Raw genomic sequence first — 11,508 nt, 5'->3', positions numbered from 1 at the left:
GACTGCTTCGGCCTAATCTTTTTCTTCTTCAATACCTGAAACCACACCACAAAGGAATTATTCTTCCCGTCCGATGGAAGTTATAAAAACGAAACACAACTAGAATCTGCGTACCTGAGCAGCTGAGATATTCTTCGATGGGAGTATAGCACCGGAACCATCCTCCTCGTCTCCCTCTACGACATCCAGGGCATAAGGAAAATTCATGCCCGCAAAGTTCAGACGCCAGGGGCAGAAATCTCCATAGCGAGCGGAGGAGATTCGCGCGGCTTACTATTCTCGGTTGGCCGCCATCCGCGGGAACCGGGAATCCAACCGTAAGCCCACGGACCACTATCTCAATGACAGTGGCGTGCCACTCGTAGTCATGATCGCGCTTGATCCTTTCTCGCGCGGGGAAGAGTTTCCGACGATGGACGCCTCCGTGCCAGGAACATACTTCAGCTTGGCATCGCTGACCTCATTTAACAGACGAATCTCGCCTCGAGGAGCAGGAAGATTCCGAAGGCTGACACTCCACGGCTTGCGATTCCTGCTATTGACGTAATCACCGAAGGAGTTATTGAAATTCTCAGGAGTGTACCATTCCTTCTCCAAGGGATTGGGGACGTAGCAAGTCATCGACGTTTCCCCCTTACTCCGCAGATAGCATTCCTTCAGGGCGCGGAGATAATTCCCCGATAGTTGGGATACGGAACGGCTATGAGTATTGTGGAAGAACCCTCACGACTAGCGAGCACGTCGTAGTAGAAGGAATCACCCGATTTGTACAACGGCAGCATCAGACCAGCCTCGAAGGCCCCAACCGTCGTTAACAAGTGAAATTCATCGAATTCGTACTTAGAGATCAGCTCATACGTAATATCATCCTCGGGGGCATAAAACGAACCCCGAAGGCTTGGAGCTCATGCTTTTTTGAATATTTCAAGATCGATATGCTTGAAGGTTACTTTTCTCCTGCTAACAGAAACACTGCGTATCAAGGGAGCAGCCTCTTCCTCCTCGGCGGGGCCGGATGAACTAACAAACGCTTCAGACGCTTTTCTCTTCACGGGGGGATTCTTTGAAGATCAGCCCAGGAGCTACGCCCTTTGTATTCTTCCCTTTAAAAGTTGGAGAAGACCGTAGATGATGCTCGGGCACTAACGAACGTAAAGGAGGAACGTCAAAAGCAACAGCGCGGGGAGGAGCCTGCGTACTCCGAGTCTCTTCACGAGGACGCACCATTGAGTGATTAAAGACTCTCCGTGAACCAGACGGAATTATCGGAGGAATCTCTTCCCGAGAAGACGAGGCTCTCGCTCCGAAGAAACTCGACTCCGACGAACATCATCTTGAGACTCTCGACGCTGAGGAGATCTCGACAACCTAGAATCAGGAGTCTCATAAGTAGGCCGCGGACGGTCAGACATGGCTGCGGAAAGAATAAAATCAAGAACAAGTTACACACAATAACCAAAAATCAAAAAACACATCATAGCAATACAACCACGATAACATAGCAACCCTAAAATTAGGATACATCTCAATACTCACCCTCGAAGTAATGGCTGCCTTAATTTAAGATGAAGAACAGGGGCAAACTAGTATGCAAGCATCAGAAAAGTTCTTCATCACAAACAAGGAACAACAATAGCAGAAAATTCACAATCAACACGGCATAAAACAGTGAAATAAGAAAAGAAAAACTCACCGGCAAAAACAGTAACAAGAAGAAACAAAAAAAAGCAAGTAAAGAACGAACAGGGAAGATCCAGGTGCAATAAAGACTGACAGAATTTAAGATCACAGGTGCAATGAAGACTGACAAAGAATTTAAGGTCACAGGTTTAATGAAGGCAGGCAGGAAACTTAAAGGAAGAATGAACTGAGAGAGTGTTTAGGAAGAATGAAATTAAATTTCCTCTCTATCCTTAAAATACCCGAAAGAAAAGAGGAAATTAAGGGAGAAATAGGAAAACGTGCCCGTTACATAAGCAGTTAATGCACGAATAAAAGACGTGCCCAAGTATCTAGGAGAAGTTATTAGGAGTGAGAAGAATGTGCGACGATAGTTTTTCTTCAAGGCACCCATTAGTCATTAAGCCTGAAGAAAAGGGGCAAATTGTGTACACATATATCTCACTATCGGACACGTGTATACAGAAAGGTACGTGGAAAGCATGCAAGCCAAGACATCAAAACATGATGCGTCGAAGCACCAAATAAACCCCTAGGAGTTGCTTTATCTCATCCCCAGAAGAGGAGCTAAGATCAACGGTGGAGAGAAAGTCAGCTGACACGGACTGACAGGGGCAGAAGACACTTGTCTGACACGAGCAGACCCCTCAACCACCCGCATTAAACACTCTGAGCAGTGCACGTGTCGACCGACCTATGGAACGAGCGAAGATGCCTCCGCGGGATCGAGGGGGAAACGCAGACCTCTGCGTGATGGACACAAGACACTAGAAGATAAGGTTCCAACGGTCTTCAGAGATGGGTCCCACGTTCCACCTTATAAATACCCAATCTCCACAAAGGGGGAAGGGGATCGAAAAACATCAGGAGAGAGAGAGAGAGAATAGCAAAGGTAAGGAATCCCATAGTGGAGAGAAATATGTAAACCCCAAGTCATTCAACTATTCATGTAACCGTGAATAATATAGTAGAACAACAAACCCCGTGGATGTAGGCCTTAGTGCTGAACCACGTAAACCTTGGTCTTATTTATATTTCAGCACTTTACATTCATTTAGTTCCGCATGCATTTGCTTATATATGTTGCTTTCCTTTTATATTTGTACCCCATGCATAATCGCTACGCACGGGGAAGTTGGAGGAGGCCATGATAAACCCGTGGGTTTTGAGCCAATGAACCCACATCAGGGTATCATCATCATAATCTCTTTAGACTTTAACAATTGATTGCGGGCATTCGGACCCCGCGTAGTTCGTGTGTCCACACATGTGAAAATGAATACTAAAACTAGGTAGGATTTGTTGATTTGTTAGAAGTACTGGTAAGTCAGGGAAACATGCACTTTGGGCACAAAATCCAAATAGTAACAGAAACAAAACGAAGACTGCATAACAGTCATGGTTTAACGAATCTAGTATAATCAAAGTTTTGGATTGACATCTTTAAGTAGAGACATTTGGGATTGACATTTACACTGAACAAGGTCTGAGACAGCTCCATTGGAACAACGGGTCAACCAGAAATATAGACAAACAAAAATCTACGAAACATGACGCAAATAAATTTGAGTCGACCTCCATTGAAAATATCAGATACTTTCAAATGACTAACAAAAAGCCGCTGCCAAGGTTCCTTGGACGAAGACCCATAGAGTCTGATGATACAAAAAATCCACCAGAACTGTCTACTAATTAATACCACCATCAAAGCCACAATCCACCAACATCATTGACAACCAGAGTGAACACCAACTGCAGCTTACTTGATCACGAAGCAGCACCACCATCACCTGGTTGGTGTCACATGTCAGCACTTTTACTTATGGAACTGCATCAGTATAAAATAGAGATAGAGTCAGCGTATATCACCATCCAAACTATAGAGCTAGCATAAAGAGGAGAACCTGCGAGACCGTTGTTAGACTACGAAAACACACACCTTAAAAATTCAGGATGATGACTACTGATTTCTGTGAAACTGGCCATGTTTGATGCTGAAAATGTATGACTATAGATTAGCAGGTATAAAAATAAAAAAAAGATTGGTTGATTATAATTAATCAATAATTAATAGTAATGCACACACATCTTTTTTTTTTTTGTTGTTGCTTATCTTGAGAGTTGGCATTATCTAATGCAACTGCTTTTTTTCGTTTTCTTCTGTTGTTTGTCTTTAGAGTCGGCATTGTCCATTTCAACTGATGTTGAAACTGGCAACCTGCATAGATATAAAATGAGGTAATGCTTCTTACATTACATATAAATTACTAAGTTTAATGTTTTGCATTACGTTATAAACTGAGTTACAGTACCTTGGTGAATCTTTTGATGTTGGTTTTTTCCTTGTTTCCTTGTTCTTCCGCTCCCTATTGAGCTTATCAATCCATGACTTCCTTCTACCAGGTTTGCCATTAAGCTTTACAATTGGAGGTTCTTTCAATGATCTTCGCAAATTTGGCTGGTTTTCTACAATTTTTGCTTGTCTTGTAATATCCTCAAAATGTGTAACATCAGGTTGCCCATCTTGACTCACTTGAGAGGATTTTATAGCTTCCTCCCTGTAAAGCTTTCTATAAAACTTGTACTGCCACATTATAAACCATAGTTGATGTTGAACCTTTAACTGCAATATTAATCGTATCTTGACAAAGTTTACTATATCTAACTGTAATCGTATCCCGACAATCAGCTGTAATTTCTTCACCTTGGTCATACACCACTGGTACAAATTTAGCATCCTTGGTCCACCGTTTCAGAACATGTTGAGTTGGAAGATTTTGAACATTCTCGACAATGAAAACCTTTAAGATGTGCCTGCACAAATGACCAGCAAACTCGTATAGTAGACAACTGCATTGACCACTCTTAGTAAAAGAATCAAATTTCACTGTCCGGAATTTATGCGGAAATCCAACTCTAGATACATGATAAGTGGACATCGTTCCACTTTTTGCAACCCTTTCATGAGAATAAGAAAGCATTCAGTTAAATGTTCTTGAAATTTGGTAAACACTGTCTTTGTGTAAACCGAAGCTGCATCTTTCTCAATACACATACAAAATCTCAGAACTGGGCATGTATATTTTGTGTCATAATTCATATTGTCTTGTGCCTCTCTTCTTGCAAATATTTCTCTTACATACTGTCAAATAAATTCACACAAAGGCATATCCCTTCTCAAAAATCCATCAAAATAAGAGTTAATACTCTCACTCCGTTGTGTTGTATACATATCCGCACAAAATATATCATACATGTAAACTGATGCCCAATGTTCAAGTTTGTTGTATAATGTGGATAACCATTTATTTTTCTCCAAATTATGATTTTTAAGCATTGTAGCCCAACCTAGTTCAAATTGTTCAACCGTTTCATATTCATATAAGCAATTATTAAATTCCGACACGAAGTCTTTGTTCACATTAGACAAATTTTTCATAGAATTTCTATATATATGCCATAAATAAAATCTATGACGCGTACCTGACAGAACTTTTGAAATAGCACCTCCAATAGCTGATTCTTGATCGGTAAGAATAACTTTTGGTGCTTTACCTTGCATTGCTCTCATCCATGTTTTTATTACTCATTCAAATGATTCCTCTCTTTCAGAATAAAGCAAAGCGCCACCAAACAATACAGTTCGATAATGATGATTAACTCCTACAGTCGGAACAAATGGCATGTCATACCTGTATGTACTGTTGATAGGTGTTGTAAACACCTTGATATTTATCTATTGTTTATGCTTTCTTTTCCTAGTTTCTTGTAAAATATGTATCTTATGTTTGTTTTTGAGTGTTTAGGTACTATGGAGTTATTATGAGCAAAAGAAGGAGAAAACGTCCATTTGCAGCGAAAAAGGCAAAAATATCATTTCATGTGCAACTGTTATTGGGAGAGGAGCCAAGCCAACCATTGCAGCTTAGTCTAGAGAAGCAAGGAAAAGCCATTCTGAGTATCCCTTATCTATTCTACCTGGGTGGCTATATCCAGTCTCATTTCCTACACAATACCTAAAAATCAGAGAAACATTTACTTTCTTTCACTCTGCGTGAAACCGAGAAAAACCATGGCTGCTGCTGCTGTAATATGAATAAGAGGAGGTTGTTGTTTATTTTCGATTTGTAGACAATCAGTGAAGAATAGTGAATAAAATCTAGGGTTGTTGTTCAGATGGGATTTATGTGATGAATTTCTAAAGTTGAGAATACACAGAGAAGGGAGGAATTGATGCTGCTGACTCGAGCTCATGGTGGTTTCAGCCAAAGAGGAAAGGGGTTTTGCTCGAATTTGATTTGTACAACAAACTTGGAAGAGATGGTGGTCTCTGTGTTGAACTCATAAGAGGAACATGAATAAGAAGGTAGATCTTGTACCACCCCCAAAGCTAGCAGCTGACTGATCCAAGAGATTAACTAAACAAAGAGGCACTAAGAATCTAAAACATTTACTTAAACATTCAATTAAAAAAATCTGCCACAAAACTTGACCCAAAACTAACCCGGCTCAGAAATATATATACAAAAACTCATCTCAAGTGATACATATACAATATTCATTTGGTTTGCAAATAGAATATACAACATAATAAACATAGCAGAAGACTCAATGCCACAAAGCTTCCGCTGCGCAACTCTGATCTGTCTCTGAAACTGAAAGTGGGAATGGGTGAGCACATCATCCCTAAAAGGGGTGCCCCGTAGGAAAAACATTTAACTTAAGTAATCATTGGCATGATTTGGAAAACAATACATGTTTTCCCAAACATTAAAAGACAACCAAACCACTGAAATAAACAATCATGTATATGGACCTAAACTCCTTCTTTAGTTTCAGCGGTGATATTTACACACCTGATAACTTTCTGTGGTGACATTTACACACCGTAATATTGATGGACATTACCACCTAGATAGTCTGTGGGTGAATGTACACACCCGTAATATTGATGCCAATTCCACACCGAATAAAGCACAAAAGTAAAATAACGAAGGAGGGTATCCTATATAACATAGTTGGAAATTCTCATTTCCCAAAGACAATCATAAAGACAAACAAAGCATTACATTTCCGTTCCACGCCCTGGAAAGATTAAAAGAGATAACATAACTTTCGGAATTTAAAACTAAACAATGCAAGGAATACACAATCAGACTATGCATGAATTATTTAAACATAAATTTTGGTAAAATAAAACAACAACAATCGCAAAAGAGTTAAATATAAATTCCCACCTCTTTTGATGACAAGCCTCGCCTACCTCGAGATCCACGATCCACTGGTTCATCCTTTGAATCGATCGTTGTTAATATAAACTAACTGTTAATCACACAAGAACTCTAAGAATCTAGCCAAAATGGCTCATACGAGAATCATACAAGTCTATCTAATGGTTATAATCCCATTTATGACTTTACACCTTTTCAATTTCTATCTTTAGCATAGCTAAGGTTTGCTAGTTCAATTAGGTTTGTTCTATAGTCCATTAGCTAAGTCTTATGAAGATCTACAACATTTTTAGAAGGAACCAAAATCTAACTCAGACCACAAGTGGTCCGAATCATCAACAAAAGATAACTATTCCTAAGCCCAAGTTCTCTAAATAGACCCATTAACCAAAGGCTTGGTCCAATTGGTCAGCTGACAGTCTCTAACTGCCTGCAGGAGGGGGGTTACCAGATTACGGTCAGAAGGTTCAAGTAACGGTCAACGTCCATCCAAGGTCAAGTCCTGGTCAAGGTCAACTGAGTTAAGGTCTAGTTACTGAATTAACTCAGTCAGATATCTGAGTCAGAAGTACTAGATTAAGTCGGCTAATAACATAATATCCGACTAGGATTACTAACATGCTAAAATTCAAGATGCAACTACACTCCCTACCAATTTGATTCTATTCATTTGATCATTACACAAGTTATTCAATTTAAAAGAATTCTACAACTTCAAAACAAATACATAACAACTTCATAACTCATTTCCAAATACAATTCAGCTTACCTTTAAGTAGCAGTTGCAAACTCATCTACATACATCCATATCAGTGATATCACATCCAACCCCATGAACTGCAACATCATCACCACTATAAGTTAAGTTTAACCCCATTCCTACCTTCTAACACAATTCCTTAACACAGTTATACAACCACCATTTTCCACTTTGCCTTTCATTTCATTCCATTAGTACCAGTATATACAACTAATATTCTCAACTCAAACTGCATCTCAAAACAGCATCACCAACCAAACAATTTCATCTCCTTCAACACCACAAAATTATCACATTCATCTCCATCTCAGCAACAACAGTGCCATTATCACTTCACTTTGTTCACAACTTACATTCATTATCATCACTCCACTAACACAAACATCACTATGACTATCTGTAATGCCAACTGGAACTTTACCAATAACTTCTTGTAATTTATCACAAATAAGGCCACACCCACAACACCATTCCATAATTATCTTCTCTTTTCTTTCCCTTAAAATCCTATAAACTCAATAAATGGAAATAAGTAACTTTACTAAATTATCCAAGTGAAAGATAATTACCTCTAACAGTTTTGTTCAAGCAACTGAACTTAGATTGTCCTTCACTTTAACTCGGATCAGCAACATAACACCAAACTACCAAAACCTATCCGTTCAATTGACCAAAACTCCACAATCTTCATCTTCATCACTGGCTCTTAGAAAACCCTGGAAATAATTCTCAATTCTTCATTCTCCAATTCGAGTTCAAACAACAATCCAAGTCTTCAATTCGATCACCCCCAACTCCAATCATACACTTTGAACTTCAACTTCATCTTCTAAGTCTTTTTAGAGCGTTTCTTATGAAACCCTAATACTGATTTCTCAAATCCTTAATCAACTCTTCAACCTTATATTCTAATTCGTGATAAACCCAACTCCAATCCATCTTCTAACTCCTCAATTTACTCTTAATCGAATTCCAAATTAATTTACAGAAAACCCTAGTACTTAATTTGGGTAAGAACATAACACAAACCTAATTCACTGATTCATCGCCGAGTCCACTTCAAAACCTCAATTAAACATTTACCCATTGTTCTTCATTCAACCGTAGTTCCATATTTCATCTTCTAGATCTTCAGATTAAAACTGAATCTAAAAACTCTAATTCAGACTCCCGGATTCACCTATTCTAATCTACACCACCAGTAGCAGTCGTTAATTGACATGTATCATCTTCCCACGATCTCAAAACCACTATTTCGTTAACTCAAGTCACTCACAGAAGAAGAACATGGAAGAAAGAAAGAGAAAGAGGAAGAAGAATAAAGAAGAAGAAAGAATAGAAATGAGAGTTTATCCTCTCGGTTGGCGAAGATAAGTCCGACCAGAATTACTGAGGCACCAATTAATGGATAAGGGCTACCCAGGCGGCTTGTCTAGAAAATGACTAATCTTCCCTTCATATTCATCCGATGATATCTTCTTCATCCGGTATCCAAACGACACGTTTGAGTAGCCCATTTTGCATAACTTTTCGAGTTCTATCTAACGTTACTAATTTCGTATCTTATCCGTTGTTAGATTAATTCCTATCAATTAATGTTCGTGTTAAACTAATTGAGTTATTATTGGCTAATTCGTCACTTGACTGGTCTAATAGCGTTGCCGAGCTTGAGGGTCCTTATAGATCTGAGATGTTGAAATTCATGGGAAAGTTATGTTGAAACTCATGGGAGATGTTGAGATTATGATGAAATTGAATCGAGAAGAAATTGAAATCTTGGGTTGTTTTGAATTGCTCGAAACTGTGCTCATCACAACAGAAGATGGAATTCTGGTGATGTTAATTGTTGATTGGCAGTGAAGCTAGAAATGAACTGTAGATTGGTGGTATTTAGTTGAGTCATGGGTAATTGATGTTTAGATGAATGTTAGGACTTGGTGTTCATTTACAGATGCAGCTGTGGCTAGGTTGTTCAGATGATGTTGCAGCTCAGGTGAAAAGGGTGTTGCTGAAATATTGTTAAATGTGAATGTATGGTTGAGCAGAGAATGAGAAGATTGTGGTGGAGTTATTGGTTGAACTTGATCTGTGTTTGGATTTTGATTCACAGGTTAAGGTTTTGTTGAGATGAAATTGGTAATGGTTCATGACAGAGATGAAGGTCGATGTTCAGCCAAGGAACCAGCTGAGAAGAATTGTTGCAGCTGAAAGTGGAAGCTACAGCCAACAGATTGAAGGCTTGAGTTGTGTCTGTCGCAGTTTATGGAAGTGATACGTTGCAGGTGGTTTTGTGGTTGTGAATTCAGTCTTCAACCTGAGATGGAGATGGGTTGTTTGCTGCTTCACGAAACTGGATTGAGTTCAAGATGTTGGAACTGAGTTGATGCTGGTTCTAGCTACAGCTGGGAATGGATGAACTGTAATGGGCTTGTTTGAGCTGAGCAGGTATTTGATTGCAGCTACAGATAATTCAAGAAGATGCAGGTACAGGCAATTGCAGGTTGTTATGATAATGTACATGAACTGAGATTGCAGCTGTTGGCCAGAGAAGTTACAGGAAATGGTGCTGAGTTGTGAGCTCAATCTTGAATTGAGCTTGTTTAGCATGGAAGATGGGAAGTAATGGAAATATTTAGAGAAGCTTCAGCTGGTGGTACAAGAAATGGAACTGTTGATTACTAAGGTTGCAGGTCTTAACGCTGCCGTGGACATGGAAAAATGGGTTGAACTTTATTGTTTAGCCTAGAAATCAGGTGGAGAAACCGGGAAGACTAATTTGTTGCTGTTGGGGATGGTTATGCAGTTTGAGTGTGCTGCAGATATGGTACTGGAAGTATGGTTGTTTAGATGTGGATAATGAGAGGTTGCAGGATGAGTTTTTTAGATGCAATTGCAAATTAACAAGTCACGAAGGAACTGAAGTTGCAGCGGGAACTACAAGTGGTGAAGTTGGTGTTTCTGCTGTAGAGAATGAGTTAATATGTCTGCAATGATTGAAGCTGCAGATGGAATTTTGCCAAGGCTGAAATGGTGATGAAATGGTGTTGCAGTTGGGAGTGGCTGTGACAACTGCATTCAAGAGAACAAGAGATGGGTACTGCTGTTGGTAATTAGCTGTTGATTGCCCATGGAGGTTTGTATGTGCTGGTTCTGGTTTGAAGTGGATGTAGTCTGGATGTTTTGGAGTGGGATATTGAGTTATGGCCAGTAGAGCATGATGGTGGGGTTTGACTTCTCCCGAGTTATTTCGTGGACAATTTCTGGTCAACTTTTGGGACTCCCGACAATGATTTTTGACAGAGTATATACATGGGTCTTTTTACATATGGGCTTGGTGGACTTCTATCTATTGGACTTTTGGTGGACTTGACCTAGTAGAGGAAAAGCTAGGAAAAGTTTCTAATTCCTTTGGATATCAGGTATTTTTTACACTACTATTTGGAGTTTTTGGAGAAAGCGGCGACTAGGGTTTACTTTCATTTATTTTTCATCTTCTTCATTTTTATTATTGATTATGATGAACTCAAAAGCTATGAGTAGCTAAACACATAATATTAGTTATGGGATAAAGTTGATTTCTCAACATGATATTTGATTCAATGCATTAGTTTTGTCTCAATAATTTATTGTTTATGATTCATGGTTTATATTGTCATATGATTTGATTTTTTTGTTTGGCTGAGTCCGGAATCAATCCGATTTGCATTCATTTCTAAGGCTATATTAGGGTTTTCAACACGAAAAAGTTGTTGATCCCTGATTCTAAGTAGCATAATTGTGGGTAGTGCTTGTAGTGATATATCCTACTAGTCACAAATGAATCATAACCTTTGTTAA

The 11,508-nt window shown here is 39.1% G+C and overlaps 1 protein-coding gene across 1 annotated transcript; it reads right to left on the bottom strand.

Annotated features, from left to right (window-relative positions):
• Positions 1-3,369: 3,369 nt before the first annotated feature.
• Positions 3,370-5,197, bottom strand: LOC113361161. Its single transcript, XM_026604498.1, has 5 exons — positions 5,164-5,197; positions 3,993-4,494; positions 3,767-3,898; positions 3,620-3,674; positions 3,370-3,508 (listed from the first exon to the last, which is right to left on the bottom strand). The coding sequence occupies exons 2-5, from the start codon at positions 4,090-4,092 to the stop codon at positions 3,481-3,483; spliced, it is 315 nt and encodes a 104-aa protein (XP_026460283.1). The 5' UTR covers positions 4,093-4,494; positions 5,164-5,197; the 3' UTR covers positions 3,370-3,480.
• Positions 5,198-11,508: the final 6,311 nt, after the last annotated feature.

The sequence above is a fragment of the Papaver somniferum genome, chromosome 3 (genome assembly GCF_003573695.1).
Source record: "Papaver somniferum cultivar HN1 chromosome 3, ASM357369v1, whole genome shotgun sequence".
NCBI classification, from domain to species: domain Eukaryota; kingdom Viridiplantae; phylum Streptophyta; class Magnoliopsida; order Ranunculales; family Papaveraceae; genus Papaver; species Papaver somniferum.
The sequence above is the reverse complement of the archived record's forward strand: the minus strand, read 5'-3'. Positions and strand labels throughout refer to the sequence as shown.

Coding starts and splice junctions, on each gene's coding strand:
- LOC113361161 (XM_026604498.1), bottom strand. CDS start 4,092: ATGGCAAACCTGGTAGAAGGAAGTCATGGATTGATAAGCTCAATAGGG. Junction 3,899..3,992: donor ACATCAAAAGATTCACCAAG/GTACTGTAACTC, acceptor ATATCTATGCAG/GTTGCCAGTTTCAACATCAG. Junction 3,509..3,619: donor CATCATCCTGAATTTTTAAG/GTGTGTGTTTTC, acceptor ATACTGATGCAG/TTCCATAAGTAAAAGTGCTG.